Raw genomic sequence first — 21,272 nt, 5'->3', positions numbered from 1 at the left:
AACTTACAGCTGCGGCTCCGCGGCGGGTGGGAGGGGAAGTGTCCCGGAGCCCGAGGCTGCAGACTTGGGCGCGCTCCGAGGGAGGAGGCGTAAGAGCCGCAAATTCTTGCTACGCTGTTTCCCACCCCCTCTCGCCGGCACACACGCTTTTTGTTCAGTAAAAAGTGGAAGGTCTGAGTTTGGGAATTTTAAGTGGAAAAGATCTGTTTCCTGGGAAGGAAGTGCTTTCGCTTGCAGCGGTGGGCGCTTACTTAGAAGTTCGGTAAATATGTTGGATGCAGATCGGGAGTCGTTTACTACTAAAGTATGTAGGCAAGGTCTGAGCTCAGCCACCCCACCCGGTCTCCCTTTCTACCTAAGCAACGCATGTACATGATCTGAAGGGTTGACATGACATTTTCTAAATTGGGCGCATCAGGAAGAGGTTGATGAAAATCCTTGACGTTTTCCGGGGATAGGACATTTGTATGTGTGTGATAATGTTCTTAAATCGAGTTTCAGTGTGGCGGTGCACGCAGATTCTTCATTGGTGTTAGTGTTTCCATACGGTATGTATCACTACAAGAACAGTGTTCCCTTTGACACTCGAACCCAAGGAATGGTCCGAGGCTTTTTGAGGCAACCTAGGATCAATGTCTTGAGTTGAAGTTGGAGGCACTCTGAAGCAGATTTGGTGAAGGATGCAGTTCTTGTAATTTACAGAGCAATCACAGTCTTCTTTGAAACGGAGAAATTAGATTCCATGAAATTTTATCAGTGCAGATAGATATGATGTGGAGAAACGGGGAAAATTGAGTACAAAAAGATGAGGCTTGAATGATGGCTGGCCATCATTTGCTCAGAACCTCAAAACTTTGCTTTTGAATCACTTGCTGGATATCTAATAAAGTCTCAATAATAACTGGATGACTTTGGGAGCTAGAAAGGGGCTTACTCCTCTTAAAGAAACAGGAAACTGGGCCGGACGCAGTGGCGCACGCCTGTAATCCCAAATGCCGAGGCGGGTGGATCACCCGAGGTCAGGAGTTCAAGACCAGCCTGGCCAACATGGCGAAACCCCATTTCTCCTAAAAGTACAAAAATTAGCCTGGCGTGGTGGCGGGCACCTGTAATTCCAGCTACTGAGAAGGCGGACGCAGGAGAATCGCTTGAACCCGGGAGGCGGAGGTTGCAGTGAGCCGAGATCGCGCCACTGCACTCCAATCTGGGCAACAAGAGTGAGACTCCGTCTCCAAAAAACAAACAACAACAACAAAAACCAGGAAACTGAAGCCTGGTGGAGGTGAAATGCTTTTACAAAGGTTAGTAGACACAACGTCTACAGTAGAGCCTTCAGTTAACCTCTTACATTCATTTTATGAGCAGTCTTTCTCCATTAATACCACATTTTCATGGTATTGAATAACTCGGGTAGAGCAGTCTTTCCTGAAGCCTTTCTATTCTTCCCACTCCTAATATGATGGCCTACTTTTTCGAGTTTTTTGTGGGGAAGGGACTGGTGTATCATTGTCAGAGAAAAGAGAAACCATATTTAACCAGGGCCTTAGCAGGGCATGAGCGCAGTCACAGCCACTTGCTCTTGACCTTGTGCTTTGATCTCACTTTAACACTTCTAAATTTTTGTACTGCTTCCTCATTCTCCTCTTTTGCCAGGCTCTGGGGAAGATATAGTTCATGGACCTTTTTAAGAGTATCTCGTTTTATTTGTAGCATCATTTCCCTTTCTAATGTGCAGGAGAAAAGAAGTACCTGCTTTCAGACTTGCCCTCTAGCCAGGAAAAGCACTAAGCCTTTGCTCTTCACCTTCTGGTGCAAAGGAGAGGAAACTGTTGATTCAGAAATACAGAAAAATTCCCGTAGATTTTTGTTAATAAGCTGCAATCTGTTGTCTTCCCAAAAAATTGAGATATATTTGAGAAACATCTTCTTGAGAGGTCACTTTGGTCTCTACAGAATGTTTTCTCCTGACATTTTCTTCCGTGCTAGTATCTCATGCTAAAACGGAAATTGTTTTTTCTCATATTCTTATATGAACCAAATTAAGGGTTATTCATGTCTTTTTTCTCAAAATGTAAGTAATTTTTTATTATAAAATCCATGCTCTTTGTAAAAATTCAGCCTGTACTGAAGTCTATAAAATACAAAAATGAAAGTCATTTTGACTCCCACTCCCCAGAGATAATCACTGTGTACAGTCAATTCCTTGTTTAAAACCTGGTTACAGCTGTGCTGCTGTGTGTGCCTCACTCTGCCTGGGGATGGCCTGTGGTGATTCATGGACTCATGTTCTCTATTCACGGTACTCAGGTTGGTAAGAATTGCCAAGTAAAGGAAAGGGGAGTGTTTTGCACTGGGCTGATTTAAAATTATTTGATTAAGTAACTGGGCTGCTATTTTAGGTTTGTCCTTATTAAATACTTACCGTATCATGGTGGACTATTTTTCATACTTTGTTTATGTTAATGTTGTTGCCCAGCCTCTGATGGATTGATTTACAGCAGGCAAACACATCAAAACAAAAGCAAACCCTCAGCTTTATAGTTTCATAATTTATAATTAGGAAGGAGTGGGTATACTTGCCATGAAGACCACCGCCAGTATATCCCTATGCTGATATACGATGGGGTTCCTCTTGATCAGCACCAAAGATTGCATGCTGAACATATGGAAAGGAAATTAGAAGAAAGGGGTCAATGACTGCTGTTTTCAGATGTGGCATGGAAGAGACTGATATTGGGGAGGAAGCGGCGGGGACTCACTCCTTAGATGTGTATTTAAGAATGAACTGTGAAGAAGTTGATGATGATCTAAAAACAGAGCCCCAAAATAGTACATAGAAAGTTAATTACAACATTGGTTATTTGAGGCTGTTGGGGACATGGGTGGTTTTTATACTACTCTGTCTTTGAATTTAAAATTGTTTTCAAAATAAAATTTGAAGATTAAAGAATTATTAACCAGATTTTCTTTTGTCTATATGAGATGCATGCAGTCCTTTTTAGAGATAACTGAAGAGCTCCATCCCCACTTTGAAGTATTAGAAGAGGCATGCTCTGGTGGACAGTGGGGAGTTAGCAGATGGAAGGGGATTTAGGGAAGGGACAGGACCTTCCTGCAAGATGGGGCAGTGAGAGAATGATGAGAGCTTTTAGATTCGTAAAAAAGGTGACTCAGGGAGGCTTAGAATGTTCCAAAGGGGCACTTCAGCTAATAGTCATATTTAGAAGAGTGTTGTCTGGTTTACACAAACTGAAACTTAGGGCTTTGAATCAAGAGTCTCAGCTTCTACTTAGAAGATAAGCAGTTTCGGGGAAGTCAACCACTGAACCTGTTTCATTTACAAAATGAGGATAATAAAAATACCTATCTCAGGATGGTTATGAGATCAGTTGTATTAATATATGGGAAAATGCTTTGTAAATTTTCAACTACTATGTAAAAGTTGCCATGATTGAAATAAACAAAAAATTGATAAGCAAAATAAAACTTCCGTGTTTAAACATGTATTCATTCAAAAACTCATCAAATATCAACTAAATGTCAGACATTTAGTAATGAATGAGATACTGCCCTGGTGTCAAGGAGCTTACAGTAAAGCAGGGGAGCCAAATAATTGCAATACCTGCCTTAAGTGTGTAATAGAGCATCACAGTTTGGATGATGCATTATTGGTACCATATAGTTGTATGTATAGGCTGTTTTGGCAGCACGGAAGAGAGGCATCTGCCTCACCCTAAGATCAGAAAAAACTTCCCAAAGAGGCCAGGCACAATGACTCTCCCCTGTAATCCCAGCACCTTGGGAGGCCTAGGCAGGCGGATTGTTTGATCTCAGGAGTTTGAGACCAGCGTGGCCAACATGGCGAAACACTGTCTCTACAAACAATACAAAAGTTAGCTGGGCGTGGTGCCGCATGCCTGTAGTCCCAGCTATTCGAGAGACTGAGGTGGGAGGAACGCTTGAGCCTGGGAGGCGGAGGTTGCAGTGAGCCGAAATTGCCCCATTGCACTCCAGCCTGGATGACAGAGCCAGACCCTGTCTCAAAAAAAAAGAAAAGAAAAAATACTTCCCAAACAGGGTGAGCTAGACATTGAAAAGGTTTGAAGCAAAGGAACAGTATGTGTGAAATGGCAAGACTTTTGAGGTGTTATATTTGGGATGAGGGGGAATCTTAAGGCTTAAAAATGGAGTTAAGTTTCTTAGAATGAACATACATTTTATGATACTTTTTTTTTTTTTTTTTTTTTTTTTTTTTTTTTTTTTTTTTTTTTGAGGCGGAGTCTCGCTCTGTCGCCCAGGCTGGAGTGCAGTGGCGTGATCTCGGCTCACTGCAAGCTCCGCCTCCCGGGTTCCCGCCATTCTCCTGCCTCAGCCTCCCGAGTAGCTGGGACTACAGGCGCCGCCACCACGCCCGGCTAATTTTTTTGTATTTTTAGTGGAGACGGGGTTTCATTGTGTTAGCCAGGATGGTCTCGATCTCCTGACCTCGTGATCCGCCCGTCTCGGCCTCCCAAAGTGCTGGGATTACAGGCTTGAGCCACCGCGCCCGGCCTATGATACTTTTTATTGGTTTCATTTTGTTGAAGTTTAATTATATGATTGTGATGTTTTCAGGATTTTGGTTTGAATTAAAACTGGTGCCACAAAATTGGAAACAATACAATTTTTTTTAAAATGTGTAGGATCTGGCTGGGTGTGGTGGCTCACGCCTGTAATCCCAGCACTTTGGGAGGCTGAGACAGGCAGATCACAAGGTCAGGAGATGGAGACCAACCTGGCCAGCATGGTGAAACCCCCGTCTCTACTAAAAATACAGAAAAAAATTAGCCAGGTGTGGTCATAGTGGTGGGTGCCTGTAGTCCCAGCTGCTCGGGAGGCTGAGGCAGGAGAATGGTGTGAACCCGGGAGGCGGAGCTTGCAGTGAACTGAGATTGCACCACTGCGCTCCAGCCTAGGTGACAGAGTGAGACTTTGTCTCAAGAAAAAAAAATGTATAGAATCTGCTCAAAGAAGGAAACTGGGTAATCCCTCCCATCATCATAGAGCTGCCTCACCAGTTATTCGTTTAGTAACATTTACTGAATACTTAATATTCCAGAGAAATGAAAAAGCCAAAGTCCTTGTCTCAGAGTTGTTCACAATCTAATGGGGGAGACCAACACATAATTATAACCAATTCTTATTTAGCATTTACTCCCTGAGAGATACTACTTAACAATAACTCCTAAGAGGTAGAAAGGATTACCATCCCTTCGTAGATGACAGAAGTGAAGCACAAATTGACTAAGCAGCCTACTCAAGGTCACACAATAAGTGGCAGAGCCAGAATTTGAACCCAGGCAGTCTGGTTAGTTTGTGCTTTAATGCCTACTTTATGTAGCTGTTCTGATTATTAAAATACAGTGTAAAAAGTGCAAAATAGAGAAATAATACACAATGAGATCAAAACCTAAAATAGTGGGAGAGGAAGGTGTTACAAAGGCTTTCTGCAGGAGGTGATAAACTGATTTTTAAATGATACGTGGGAGGTTCAGACCTAAAGAACCTATTGGTATGAGTAAAACTGGAGGGGAGGTAAGAAATTCATGAAGTATGCTGGGTGTGTGTGGAGGAGGGTGAAGGTGGTGACAAGCAGTTTTATGTTGCTTGAACATGAAGTTTGGAATTAGGCACTAGCTAAACATGTAAGACTAGATGGGTGGGCATGGGGGGCTTTGTATGCCTCAATAATGATTTTATACTTTAGCCTGAGGATATGTGAGGGGAACCATGGTAGAATAGTGTGATATGATTTTTCTTCTTCATGAATCATCTTCAAAACGGCATTGCTCTTGGAAGGAAAAAAATTACCTGAGAGTGAAGGATTTGAGGGACTGGTTGAGGAGCCTATTTTAATAACTCAGGAGTGATAATAGAGGCCTTACGAGAACAGGAAAGGTAGGGATGGAGTAGATGGGCAGATTTGTGAAATATTTAATGGGAAAATTGGCAACACTTAATGGTTGATTATGAGGGAGAGGTTCTAGGCAGCTCCCAGGGAGTCTAGGTGATTGGTACATAGTGGTGGCAGCTGAGACAGAATATGGGGGAGGGGCATTTTTAAGTGGGTTCCAGACAAAATCAGATTCCACAGAATTAGTACTTTCAAATAGAAGTCCTACAAAACGGACCCTAAGAATACTAATGCTATGGGCAATAAGAGATTTCCTGGTGAAGCACATTTGGCTGAAAGAGCCTACTGTTTACACAGTGCCCTCTGGTGGTCAGAAGATGCTGTGCTGCCTCTTTAGCATGAATGGATTAAAATGTACTTTTCCTCCTCTACTTCTGGAGGGAGAGGGGAATATTCCAGAAGCCACTGTGTTCCTTCTGCTTTCTGTGTGGATAAGTTCATTTCTTAGAACTATAATGCAACTGAACTACAGGAACATCTCACTTATTTGTAAGTTATATGGTTGGCAACCTCAGCTATCCAGTGCTTTGGCCTGATGCAAAAGAGGAAGGAAATTTGATCGCCTGTCAACAAAATTCAGGAATTAAAACTTTACATCTTATGAGCATTTCCCTAGGTCTTCAGAAGATGCTGTGCTCCCTCTTGAGGATGAATGGATATGTAGATTCAATTTTCAATGAGTTTTTGTCTAATTTCACAGCCAAGAAGAGATTGAAATGGTGGGCCACAGAAGATCAGCACACCTTTAGGAAGTGACAGTTGTTGGCTTGCAAGTAAAGAGACAGAAAAATACTAACCAGCCAACAAAGCACAATCTCCAAAAGCATAATAGTCTGATCTGAGGCCATTTTGTGTAGATGCAAACAACCCTTGCAAATTTGAACAACTACTGTATTTCAGCAAAACATAATTGTTTCAAAGGAGAAAACAGCCAGCCAGGTGATGCTATATGTGTAGGCTGCAGTTAGAGTAGTATGAAGAGCCCTAGACCAGGATTGAGGAGACCAAGGTCTTATCCTGACAGCCACTAAAACTAAATGTGACTTTGAACATACCACTTAATCTCTTAGGCCCTCAGTTTGCTTTTTGATCTGTAAAGCAGTGGGTTGAACTTGATCATTTCATAAAATTCTATAAACTATAATTATGACATTAATTTTTTAAAAATTGTACTGTGCTTGGATTGAAAAGGCAAAGGAACATTTGTCATCTCTAATTTATGTAAGAGTCCTGTGAGAAGTATGATTATCCCAATTTTATAGATGAGAAAATGGGCTTAAAGAAGTAAAGAAGTTCCTGCATAGCTAAACCTAGTGGTAGAGTTTGTATTCAAACAAACAGTATATGCTCTCTGGGTTCTTTTTTATTTCCTTCACTTGACAAGCACGTATTAAGTGTCAACTATGTGGGAAGAGTGTGCTAGGCACAAGGAACACAAAGGCCATTAAGCCTTGTCCCTGTCTTTGAGGCTTCAGTACAGTAGGCATTGCTATGTCACACTGCTCCTTGGATCTCTTGTCAGTGCTAATGATACAAGTAATACTACTGCACTGTTAGGCTTAATATACAGCTCCATTATGTCTTTAAGATGTGGGTATAAAACTAAGCCACCATTTATATTATTGTTTCTATGGGAATATGTGTTTCAAGTTCCAAATAAATTAAAAATAAAGTTTTAGGATATAACCCAGTTATAATTGCAGAACTTCCCGTACTAAGTACTGAATTTGGAGTCTAATGCACAGCCACTAGTGCAGATAGTGAATAAAATTTTCTAAACTTGATCATATTTGTCACTTAAGTGCATTGAAATAAAATCTCTTATCTTTGGGAGCCTCTACAACTGGTTATTCTTGGAAGTTTCAAGGAGAAACCAAGAGAATGTAATAGAGATTGGACCCTATGCCCTGCAAGATGGTATTCTAGGAAAGAATTTTACCAATGTGACGTTATTTTTATAGATGGCAAAATCTTTAAGGTCATGATCTTGGGCTCTAGAGTCATTGCCTGTGTTCTAATCCCACGAAGTCCTCTCTTTGTGATATTACAAAGGTTATATAACACTGTATGCCTCTGTTGTTTAATCTTGAAAATGTGTCTTATAGCAGCATCTACTTTGTGGGGTTTGTTAGGAAGATTAAATGCTAAAATGATTCTTACATATGCATACATATACAAAATGATACCTATATATGCATATATACACATATATGCACATATACACACATACATGTATATATATCCATACGTGTGTATATGCATATATATTGCATATATCCATATGTATATATGTAATATATGTGTGAGATATATACATCTCCCTATACATCTGCCTGGAATAGAGCCTGGCATATAGTAAGAAATAACAAATGTTAGCTATTCACATTATTATTGTATTACAGTTGTCATTTACTGTACTTTGATAACCTTCATCTACCAGTCCAGTAAAGCAAATATACCTTCCCTCCCATTACATTTCCAGCCAAGCTACTGTGTACCCTTGTCAACTATTTACATACACATCTATATAAATACTTGAAATGCCTCACCCTTGCTTTCTGTTTATCCTACTCATTCATCAAGGCTTTACTCAAATCCTGCATCCTTCCTAAAGCCTACTATTTTGGTATAATTAATGCTTTTCTTCTAAACCCTTGCTGAACTTTATTCAGTATAGTTATTTTTATTTTTATTTTTGAGATGGAGTCTTGCTCTGTTGCCCAGGCTGGAGTGCAGTGGCTCAATCTCAGCTCACTGCAACCTCTGCCTCCCAGGTTCAAGTGATTCTCCTGCCTCGCACCCCCCAAGTAGCTGAGATTCCAGGCATCCGCTATCATGCCCAGCTGATTTTTGTATTTTTGTAAAGACGGGGTTTCACCATGTTGGCCAGGCTGGTCTTGAACTCCTGACCTCAGGTGGTCCACCCACCTCAGCCTCCCAAAGTGCTGGGATTACAGGTACGAGCCACCTCACCCGGCCTCAATATAGTTTATTAAACTCCTCAAATTGTTTCTTGGTTTCAAATTTAATTCCTCATATACAGTTATCTCTATTGTACACCATCCTTCTCCACCCTCCATTTCAATGTTTTATCCAGTGTTAGGAACATTATGAGTATTCAATACATTCTGATATTCTGATGTTAAAATGTAAGAATCCTTTCATTACATTTTAGACTTTTAAAATACTCTGTAATCCTCAAATCCATATGCGTACATACATTCGACCTATAAGACATAGAAATAGGTAAAAGGAAACATACATATGTAAATCTCCTTGAGATCCAGAGGTAATTGTAAGTCAGTCAGAGATTGGGGTGCTGAATTGGGACTGTGATGCTAGGCTCTCTAGACTTTCACTGAGACTAAGCAAATCTTCTTCAAATGCCTCATTGGTGCTGCAAGTCTATGACACAATTTAAAGGGTGATTATTTGCCTCACAGAAACACTTTAAAATTCCTTTAAGTTACTTCTTTATTCATCGAATATGCTTGTTTATAGACCCTTAAATTATCATTTACCAAGGCTGGAGCAAGAGAAACTTCCAGCAAAACTGTTATTTCCAATTTAACAGATCTAGCAATGAGGAAAAATATTTCTGAAATCTTACTATGCCAGTGAGAAATTTACTGAAATAGCTTACACAGTATAACTTAGGGAACACATTTATCAAATAAGACTAGATTGACAAGCTCCGCCTCCTGGGTTCCTGCCATTCTCCTGCCTCAGCCTCCTGAGTAGCTGGGACTACAGGCACCCGCCACCACGCCTGACTAATTTTTTGTGCCTTTAGTAGAGATGAGGTTTCACTGTGTTAGCCAGGATGGTCTCGATTTCCTGACCTCGTGATCCACCCGCCTCGACCTCCCGAAGTGCTGGGATTACAGGTGTGAGCCACTGTGCCTGGCCTCAAAAATTTTTAATGAAAAAATTATCTTCAAGAGATAAGCTAAAAGTCTCACAGGAATTTAGATCCCTCCTCCCCTGCCCCATACGCCTCTACCTCTTTTTGGTGTATTAATCCTTCTTAAAGCCTTTCTGGGCTGGGCACAGTGGCTTATACCTGTAATCCCAGCACTTTGGGAGACTGAGGTGGGAGGATTGCTTGAGCCCAGGAATTCGAGACCAGCCTGGGCAACATAGCAAGACCTCATCTCTACAAAAAATATACAAAAATTAGCCAGTCATGGTGGCGTATGCCTGTAGTGCTAGCTGTTCAGAAGGTGCGAGGTGGGAGGATTGCTTGAGCCCAGTGAGCTGTGATGGCATGCCAACCTGGGTAACAGAGTGAGACCCTGTCTCAAAAAAATAATAATAATAATTAAAATTTAAGAAAAAAGAAAAAAGCCTTTCTGAATGAGGTGTAACAAGGACAAAGTTGCTGGTGCTAATGTGTGAATGATTGCTATCATAAGTTACTCTGCCTAAAATCAGTTTTACTCAGAACTTGGACATTTGCATAGTAATGTTACTTAAACTACAATTCTAGGTCAGCCTAAAAACTGCTGTGTTAGAATTAAAAATTAGACACAGCATTTGTTCAGCTTTCATTTGTTTAGCTTCCAGCTCTATAGGGGGAACATAGGAGTATAAACATGGAGGCAATGGGATTCACACTGTGATGCCTCTGACCCAGAGCACTTGTTCTTTCTATTACAGCATGATACCTTCTTCTGTAGAGTGGGCACTTTACAGAATACATGTTGAATGGAATCACTGATTTAGGAAAAGTAAAACTTCCTCAAATGATGTTTCCTTGATATTACAGAAAATTTGTGCTACTGCTGATGATCAATACTTTATACAGTTCCTGGTATACCAAAGGTACTCAATAAATGTTTGTTGAATGAATAAATGTGCATTAAAATGCTATAAGTGCTCTTATTTGTTTTAGTGCTTTATGTTAATAAAAGAATATGTATTTTTACTCAATTGAATTGTGACTATAGCTATAGATGTGCCTATCATATTGATCTTCTATGTAGTTGTATTAATTTTGGTTGCTGATGGTAAAACTGCTGTTCATCTAGATAAGAAAGGGTCCTTGGAACTTCTACGCTCTTTATATCATTATTTCAAGCCTGGACTATTTAATACTTGAAAGTTTTTATAGATTAACTACTGGCTTTCTAATGGACTCTTATTTGGAAGGAAATTTTAAGGTTATCAAGTCAAACTTACCCTGATGCTTAAATAAACATTGCCACCATTACAACATCCACTGTTACTTTCATTATTACATGCCAAGCACCATACATTTTACACATTGCCTCTGTGAATCCTCATATATGATATTGTATTTGAGGTATTGTTATTCCTACCTTCACAGTTCAGGAAACTTAGGGTCAATGAGGATAAGCAAGTTCCCAAAAGTGGGAAAGCTAGATAAGAAGCCAGGTCTGTCTGATCCCAGGCCCATGCTCTTTTCACTACTCTACTGTCCTCAGTAGCATCCTGTTCCTGCTTTAATATGGGTACTCATTCTCCAAACAAGTTTGTTTCATTCTTGAACTACTCTTATTAATAGAAAGTTTTGGTTTTTTGGAAATAATACCTATCCCTCTGGCTCTTACTCTATGGTTGATTATTAAATGTCTTTCTGAATCCTACAAAAATGACTATAGACATAGAAATTTCATCCTACTTAAAACGGGCTTGGGTCAACATTTTCATGTATTTTTTTCATCTTTTTCCCCCCACCTTTTGAATAAGGTTGTGGCGTGGATTTGTTTTATATAATTCTAACATAATTTTGTATCCTGTGTTTATTTATTTGGCTCTCCATCTTGAACATTTTCCCACTTCGGTAGTTTCCATTCAGAAATATAATTTTTAATTCACTGCCATGTGACAGTGAATTCTGGGGCATAGATTTACCTTAACAACTCCTTTTTTTACTAGGCATTCAAATTAGAAGTAACACATTATAAGTATATTTGTGCATACATTGCTTTTTGTATCTAGATATATGCTGAACATGATTCCTCACAGCTTTTTACAGATACCTGAGTTACAGAGGTTTGAAATATTGTACCTACTTGAAACTTGATCTGGCTTCCAGAAAAGGTGCAGTGGTTGCAATTTTAAGAAGGTAGCAGGTCTCATCATAAGCCATCTTCATTTCACCAGTCCCATATCTCTGGCTATGGAACTTTATGTCTTAGAGGTGGCAGGATGGGCATATAGATAGTAAAAGGGGTGTGTGACCTATATATGATCTGTGAGGAATGGATAAAAAGCAAGTAGAAGTACGTAAACTTAGATACCCTTAAATTACTACTACAGAGCTTGAAGAGTGAACATTTCTCTGAACAGCTTGTTACGTGCTCTTTTTAAGTTCAGTCAAATTGCATAGGAACTTATTTTTAAGTAGAAGATAGATTCTGAAGCTTTATGTATATGGATTAAAAATTGAGGCTAAAATTTGATCTTATTTTAACTTTATAGTTTGATAGGATTTCGAGTGCTTTTAATATTTCCTCTCCTTTCTTCCTTATCCAAAGCTCCCTACACTAAAAATACTTAAATGCCCACTCATATTAAGTCTAATGTTAAGTGAAGAAAACTAGTTGCAGAGAGGTATATATAGTATGATAACATTTAGGTTAAAAAATACAACAAAAGGCCGGGCGCGGTGGCTCAAGCCTGTAATCCCAGCACTTTGGGAGGCCGAGACGGGCAGATCACGAGGTCAGGAGATCGAGACCATCCTGGCTAATATGGTGAAACCCCGTCTCTACTAAAAATACAAAAAACTAGCCGGGCGAGGTGGTGGGCGCCTGTAGTCCCAGCTACTCGGGAGGCTGAGGCAGGAGAATGGCGTAAACCCGGGAGGCGGAGGTTGCAGTGAGCTGAGATCCGGCCACTGCACTCCAGCCTGGGCGACAAAGCGAGACTCCGTCTCAAAAAAAAAAAAAAAAAAAAAAAAAAAAAAAAAAAAAAAAAAACAACAAAAGCAAAACTATTTGCCTGGCATCTCATAGGTACTGTATATGCTAACTATGTACATGTGCATCTCAACAGATCTGAAGGTATATAATCCAGAGTGTTTGAAAGGGTTACCTCTGAAAAGAGGTATGTGACGTGAGGTATGTTTTTAGTCTATATGCTTCTATGTTTGAATTTTTTGCTACTTTTTTTTTTTTTTTTTTTTTTTTTTGAGATGGAGTCTGGTTCTTGTCGCCCAGGCTGGAGTGCAGTGGCATAATCTCTGCTCCCTGCAACTTCCACCTCCTGGGTTCAAGCAATTCTCCCACCTCATCCTCTCAAGTAGCTGAGATTACAGGTGCCCACTATCATGCCTGGCTAACTTTTTTTATTTTTAGTAGAGACAGGTTTTCACCATGTTGACCTGGCTGGTCTCAAACTCCTGACCTCAGGTGATCTGCCCACCTCAGCCTCCCAAAGTGCTGGGATTACAGGCATGAGCCACCGCACCCAGCCTTACTTTTTTCTTTTAACAATTAAAAAAAATATAGAAGAGGCCAGGTGCAGTGGCTCACACCCACAATCCCAGCACTTTGGAAGCCCGAGGCAGGAGGATCGCTTGAACTCAGGAGTTCAAGACCAGCCTGGACAACATAGCAAGACCTTGTCTTTACTAAAAAAATTAAAAAAAAAAAACCTGGATGTGGCGGCATGCGCCTGTAGTCCCAGCTACTCTGGATGCGGGAGGATTGCTTGAGCATGGGAGATTGAGGCTGCAGTTAGCTATGATCATGCCACTGCACTCCAGCCTAGGTAACAGGGTGAGACCCTGCTTTAAAAAAAAAAAGGAAGAAAACTTTACACTCTCAGGATAAATGAGAAAAGGCTGGAGTGCAGTGGCCGGATCTCAGCTCAAATAAACCCACGCTTCCTAGTTTTTTGTATTTTTTATACCATGTTAAATGGTCTTGCATGTTGAGCAACACGAGACACATTCTAACTCTATAGACCTATTGCTTCTCTGATAATTCAAGAAAAGACAAAGGCACTAATCCAACTTATTTGTTTGGTGCCATTTCTGTATAATCTAATAAGGTTTTTCTGTTTTGTTTTGTTTTTGAGATGGAGTCTCGCTCTGTTGCCCAGGATGGAGTGCAGTGGCATGATCTTGGCTCACTGCAAGCTCCACCTCCTGGGTTTACACCATTCTCCCACCTCAGCCTTCCAAGTAGCTGGGAATACAGGTGCCTGCCACCACGCCTGGCTAATATTTTTGGATTTTTAGTAGAGACGGGGTTTCACGGTGTTAGCCAGGATGGTCTCGATCTCCTGACCTCGTGATCCACCTGCCTCGGCCTCCCAAAGTGCTGGGATTACAGGTGTGAGCCACCGTGCCTGGCCCTAATAAGGTTTTTTTAATTTTTATTTTTGGGACAGAGTCTTGCTCTGTCACCCAAGCTGGAGTACAGTGGCGTGCAATCATGGCTCACGGCAACCTCAAAATCCTGGGCTTAAGACATCCTCCTGCATCAGTCTCCCCAGTAGTTGGGACTACAGGCGCATCATCATGCCGGGCAAATTTTTTTTTTTAAGGCGAGGTCTTGCTATGTTGCCCAGGCTTAATAGGGTTTTAAAAATAGATTATTTTAGCAACACATGGCCAATCTTGTATCATCTATTGCTGCCCACACCCACCCCATTTATTTTTAAGCATATATCAGATATATAATTTCATCTGTAAATACTAAAGTATGTATATCCAAAAGATAAAGATTCTTTTTAACACAATCAAAATACCTTTCTCACACTTAAAAAATGAGCAATAGTTCCTTAGTATTAATCATCTAGTAAGTTTTTAATACTTTACAATCTAATTGTTAACTTTCACTTTAAGTTGCTGTTTTATTTACTTTAATTACTCATATCCTTAAAGAGTTTTTTTTCTTTTCTTCTTTTTTTTTTTTTTTTTTTTGTGACAGAGTCTTGCTCTGTCATCCAGACTGGAGTGCAGTGGCGCGACACAGCTCACTACAGCCTCTACCTGTCAGGCTTAAGTGATCCTCCCACTTTAGCCTCCCAAGTAACTGGGACTACAGGTGATGCCACCACACCTGGTTAATTTTTTAAACTTTTTTGTAGAGATGAGGTCTCACACTATTGCCCAGGCTGGTCTCAAACTCCTGAGCTCAAGCAGTCCTCCTGCCTCAGCCTCCCAAAGTGTTGGGATTACAGGCGTGAGCCACAAACTTGGCCTCCTTCAAGTATTTTTAAATTAATGTCTTTTTTTTCTGTTCAAATTTAGTGTACATGTTCCCCCCAAGAGTTGTAATGAAACTAAAACTGTCTTTTGCTTTTGATGCCTTTGTTCAATTTGAAAAACCTGAATAAATGGCTGGATGTCTTCATCTTCAGATTTAAATAATGATTCAAGTATATATTGTTGAGTTTTACTATATAAAGAATGGAAAGCTCTTAATTTCTTGATTGTAATAGCAAAGTCATGCAAGTCACAAATCATGATAACAATTACTTTTTTCAAGTGCTTTTCTATATCTTGTCTGACTTTAATATTTTTGTTTTACATAGGTGTCTAATTAATAGAAGATGGCAAAGCCCAGCCACAGCAGCTACGTCCTTCAGCAGCTAAACAACCAAAGAGAATGGGGTTTTCTCTGTGACTGTTGTATTGCAATTGATGACATTTACTTTCAAGCACACAAGGCAGTTCTAGCTGCCTGTAGCTCCTATTTTAGAATGTTTTTCATGAACCATCAACATAGTACTGCACAACTGAATCTCAGCAACATGAAAATTAGTGCAGAATGTTTTGATCTCATTTTGCAATTTATGTATTTAGGAAAAATTATGACAGCTCCCTCCAGTTTTGAGCAGTTTAAAGTGGCAATGAACTACCTACAGCTGTACAATGTTCCTGATTGTTTAGAAGACATCCAAGATGCAGATTGTTCTAGTTCAAAATGTTCCTCTTCTGCTTCCAGCAAACAGAACAGCAAAATGATATTTGGGGTAAGAATGTATGAAGATACTGTGGCTCGAAATGGCAATGAAGCCAACAGGTGGTGTGCAGAGCCAAGTTCAACAGTAAATACACCACATAATAGAGAGCCTGATGAAGAGTCTTTACAATTAGGTAATTTTCCTGAGCCACTATTTGATGTATGTAAAAAAAGTTCCGTGTCCAAATTATCTACTCCAAAAGAACGTGTGTCAAGACGCTTTGGGCGGAGTTTTACCTGTGATAGCTGTGGATTTGGTTTTAGCTGTGAAAAATTATTAGATGAGCATGTGCTGACCTGTACTAACAGACATTTATACCAAAACACAAGATCTTACCATAGAATAGTAGATATTAGAGATGGAAAAGACAGTAACATCAAAGCTGAATTCAGTGAAAAAGATTCTTCTAAAACATTTTCTGTACAGACGGACAAATACAGAGGAGACACAAGCCAGGCTGCTGATGATTCAACTTCAACCACTGGAAGCAGAAAAAGTAGTGCAGTGGAGTCTGAAATAGCCAGCGAAGAGAAAAGCAGAGCTGCTGAGAGGAAAAGGATTATTATTAAGATGGAGCCAGAAGATATTCCTACAGATGAACTGAAAGACTTTAACATTATTAAAGTTACTGATAAAGACTGTAATGAATCCACTGACAATGATGAATTAGAAGATGAACCTGAAGAGCCATTTTATAGATACTATGTTGAAGAAGATGTCAGCATTAAAAAAAGTGGCAGGAAAACTCTAAAACCTCGAATGTCAGTAAGTGCTGATGAAAGAGGTGGTTTAGAGAATATGAGGCCCCCTAACAACAGCAGTCCAGTACAAGAGGATACTGAAAATGCATCCTGTGAGCTGTGTGGACTTACAATAACCGAGGAGGACCTGTCATCTCATTACTTAGCCAAACACATTGAAAATATCTGTGCATGTGGTAAATGTGGACAAATACTTGTAAAGGGTAGGCAGCTTCAGGAACATGCTCAGCGATGTGGTGAGCCCCAAGATCTGACCATGAATGGGTTAGGAAATACTGAGGAGAAAATGGACTTGGAAGAGAATCCTGATGAGCAGTCCGAAATAAGAGATATGTTTGTTGAAATGCTAGATGATTTTAGGGACAGTCATTACCAGATAAACAGTATCCAAAAAAAGCAGTTATTTAAACATTCTGCCTGCCCTTTTCGATGTCCTAATTGTGGCCAGCGTTTTGAAACTGAAAATCTAGTGGTTGAACATATGTCTAGCTGCTTAGATCAAGATATGTTTAAGAGTGCCATCATGGAAGAAAATGAAAGAGATCACAGACGAAAGCATTTTTGTAATCTGTGTGGAAAAGGATTTTATCAGCGGTGTCACTTAAGAGAACACTATACTGTTCATACTAAGGAAAAACAGTTTGTTTGTCAAACATGTGGAAAGCAGTTTTTAAGAGAGCGTCAGTTGCGACTGCACAATGATATGCACAAAGGCATGGCCAGGTATGTCTGTTCCATTTGTGATCAAGGAAACTTCAGAAAACATGACCATGTACGGCATATGATTTCTCATTTATCTGCTGGTGAGACTATATGCCAGGTCTGCTTTCAGATATTCCCAAATAATGAACAGTTGGAGCAGCACATGGATGTTCATCTGTATACATGTGGAATATGTGGAGCAAAATTTAATTTGAGGAAAGATATGAGATCACATTATAATGCCAAGCATTTGAAAAGAACCTAAGTGATTTTCTACTGTACTAATGTTTAGGTGATAGCAGGTAAAACACCAAAGCAAAGGATATGAGCTATTTAGGAATTGATTATATAAGATGATTTGTTAGAAACAAATTTCAAGGCCCTTTTAACTTTAATATTTTTGTTAGGATTTTAAGTATCTACATTTAGGTATTAAATGTTTATCATTTTTGTTGTTTCTTAATAGAATTATTTGTTTTTAGTTTTTCTTAGCTATGATTAAAATTACTTTTTAAATGTAGACTACAAGTGGTTGTTACCCATTCAATGACTATTAAACTTTAGTTTTTCATCAATAAGGTGATGACTTCACTATTTCTATGTGGGTTTTTTTTTTTTTTTTTAAGGTTATGTGAAATTTTAAACCCAGAATCATTGGCCATTTCTGTTTAAATTTTTAAAATTCTTTAAGTAATTACTTGAAACTATCCCATTCACTTCTAGTGAGTTAACTACTCTTTATTCCCCCTTATTAATGAAATTCACATTCTTAAATTGACAAGCTTATTAGGCAAGTTAGGTGCACTGAATCTAACCTTTAAGGTTGACATGGGCTCAAACTTGGCCTAAAAAGATTGATGGACCTGAGGAAATTTTTATAAATGAATATTTCCTATAATTGATAAAATATTATCATTTAATTATCACATTTAAAACTTATATTAAGTGTAAATTCCAATGGCTTTACCTCACTTGAAAAATTAGTGAGGATAAGTCATTTTGTTTTGTGATATTAAATTTAACTATGATAGTTAAAAAGACATATCTTGTATTCATTAAAATATTTTAATTTAAAATATTCTGATTTCTAAAGTGTGTTAGTTTATCAATTATTTTTGTTTATAAATAGACTTTAATAGCTCTCTAAGAATATGACATCTAAAGGAAAAAATGATTTTTTACAATTACATACTTTTGGAATTTTGAGATTTGAGAAAGCTTCCATGTATATTGATAAATCTAATAAAATAAAGAGATCAATTATAAACCTGGTTGTTCTATAAAAGTAGAGTGCACAAAAAAATGTCTTGTGTTTTATACTGTCTTAAGATTTGGAGGAAATGTGGCAAATTGCAGTTTATCGCCATTTATTATCTTTTTTTCTGTAAAAGACTATAAAACGAGGATTATAAAATAATCACAGTTTATCAATGGAAACAGTTTATCGTTTTTTCAGTTAAAGTAGTATTATTGTTAGTTGTTGCTGACACAGGGTCTACATAATTACATGTGAATTAAAACATTGGCAAAACTGACCCACAATAAACACATCTATTGAATAGAATGCCTTTTAATGTGAGTTACTTGCAATGTAGTACCCTTTTCATAATGAAAGGGATTTTAATTAACTCCTAATTTTAAAAATATAAATTTGTGATTCTGAGCACTAATTTGACAGCATTGCTCTTTTTGTTCACATCATATTTAAAGTATGCAAATCATATTTTGTATACAATTTACATAAAAGAACAAGTTGCCAAAAGAACTGAGAGACATACTGGCGAGTACAGATTTAGTTGAAAGCATTAGAGCACAATGTGAGCTCAGAGATTTGTGGGGATATGTTGAAGTGTTAAGTAAGGATAGGAACAGCACAGGAACCAAGTGCAGAATTCAAATAATGGGAAATAGGCAGGGGACGGGTAGAATACACACAAAAATTGAAACTTTAACAGCAAAAGCAGGAAAAGTGATTCATCTTACTCTTACTTAGATACAATAGTTTATCAAGTAATTAAATTTGAAATCCAACTTAAAATGAAAGGTGGTATGTATATTACTGATAGGAACCAGATAAAAGTTCTCTAACCCAGAGACCATCAGAGAGTAGTATAAAGAGATCAGATAAACCAAGTTTCCAAACTACAGTGTATAGTATCATAATGGACATAATTTTCTTTGAGATCACTTTTTTTGTGACTTCAACATTTTTCTTGCAGTGGCTTTCCCCATCATTAAAGAATAGGGCTTTTTCTAAATACTACCAGTCTTTGAAGAATATTCCATTAGGAAGGGGGCTTAATTTAGTGTTTTGACATGTACTAACAGCTGACAATTAGCAAGCAAATATATAAACTTTACTCTCTAATTTTACATGACTGAGATGTTTATAGTTTTAGAAAGCCATACCTCAATTTATTTTTTATTTTGTTTTTATTTTTTTTGAGACGGAGTCTCACTCTGTTGCTCATACTTCTTGGCTCACTGCAACTTTCACCTCCCAGAATCAAGCAGTTCTGTGCCTCAGCCTCTGAGTAGCTGGGATTACAGGCGCACGCCACCACGCCCGGCTAATTTTTGTATTTTTAGTAGAGACGGGGTTTCACTGTCTTGGCCAGGTTGGTCTTGAACTCCTGACCTTGTGATCCACCCACTTCAGCCTCCCAAAGTGCTGGGATTACAGGTGTGAGCCACCTTAATGTTTTTTTTCTGAGTTTCATGTTTCACTGAACATACTTTTTTTGTTTTGGAACTAGCTACAGGGAAGCACAGGCTTCTCTAAAGTAGAATGTACAGTTCTCCTTATCAAGGCAAAAAGTTAACTTAAAGACTACTTGCTTTTTAAAATTAGGGAGAATGAAAAATATCCAGCACTTTTCTCCAGCCCAGTTCTCCAACCCAGTTCCTTCATATCTCCTTCCTCTCCTGGGGCAGAGCTGCAGAGCTGTCATTCCTTGCTGTTGCTTCTTGCCCTCCCTGGGTGTGAAGATAATGAAAGAAGTTTGTAGAAGCTGCCAGACCTTCTGCCTTTGTAACTTAGGTGTTTAGGTTCCAAATATAAAAATGAAAGGAGAATCTACAGAGATAGATAGTGGAATCAAATTCTCTTTCTGTCTCATGAATACTGTGAGACTCTTTTGCTTTGGCCCTTTTATTCTACACAGCAAGAAAACCCAGAGGAATGGTTCGCAAGTTTGCCATCAATTATAGTACAATACAACTTGCATGTTCTACGATTACTTAGTAAACAGGACTAAGAATCTCAGAAATTAATAAAGCACAACCAAGGCAGCAGTGGGTTAGGACTCGGAAATGTGTCTTCATCTCCCTCATGTTTTTAAGGTAAAAATACTCAGAGAGGCCAGGTGTGGTGGTTTGCATCTGTAGTTCCGGCTACTTAGGAGGCTGAGGCAGGAGGATCACTTGAGTTCAGGAGTTCCAGACCAGCCTGGGCAACATAATAAGACCCTATCTCTACGAAAAAAAAATGTTTTTAATTAGCAGGGCATGGTGGCATGCACCTGTAGTCCCCAGCTACTCAGGAGGCTGAGGTGAGAGGATCAGTAGAGCCCAGGAGTTCAAGGCAGCAGTGAGCTATGATCATGCCATTGCACTCCAGCCTGGGTGACAGAGTGAGACTCCATCTCTGAAAAAAATTAGAAATAACGCACATGGGTTAAATGGTATATGGCAGATGTTTAATGTGTAACTAACAGTTTGAGTATGGACAAAAATTCAATTAGAAGAAAGAATTCCAGAGGGGCTAATTATTAAAAAAAAAAAAAAAAAAAAAAAAAGTTTGCTAGAGCAGTCAAGACACTAATTAAAAGGAAAAGTAGAGGCTGGGCACCAGCACTTTGGGAGGCCAAGGTGGGTGGATCACCTGAGGTCAAGAGTTCGAGACCAGCCTG

At 39.1% G+C, this 21,272-nt stretch overlaps 2 protein-coding genes across 6 annotated transcripts in view; both read left to right on the top strand.

Annotated features, from left to right (window-relative positions):
* Positions 1–21,272, top strand: part of CHURC1 (churchill domain containing 1) — a 476,524-nt gene that overhangs the window by 40,281 nt on the left and 414,971 nt on the right. The gene's annotated exons all lie outside the window — the stretch shown is intronic.
* The window catches only part of ZBTB1 (zinc finger and BTB domain containing 1), a 28,652-nt gene that overhangs the window by 757 nt on the left and 6,623 nt on the right, over positions 1–21,272 (top strand). The window contains exons 1-2 of one of the 5 annotated variants that reach the window (XM_050799249.1): positions 8,219–10,777; positions 15,467–18,925. In XM_050799249.1, coding sequence (XP_050655206.1) covers positions 15,485–17,626 — 2,142 coding nt within the window. In that variant the 5' untranslated portion in view covers positions 8,219–10,777; positions 15,467–15,484 and the 3' untranslated portion in view covers positions 17,627–18,925. Of the gene's footprint in view, positions 1–8,218; positions 10,778–12,912; positions 13,042–15,466; positions 18,926–21,272 lie in introns of those variants that run through there. The other 4 variants (XM_050799251.1, XM_050799250.1, XM_050799252.1 and 1 more) reach the window with 4 other exon arrangements.

This window comes from Macaca thibetana, chromosome 7, assembly GCF_024542745.1.
Source record: "Macaca thibetana thibetana isolate TM-01 chromosome 7, ASM2454274v1, whole genome shotgun sequence".
NCBI classification, from domain to species: Eukaryota; Metazoa; Chordata; class Mammalia; order Primates; family Cercopithecidae; genus Macaca; species Macaca thibetana.
This window is presented reverse-complemented; position numbering and strand designations above follow the sequence as displayed.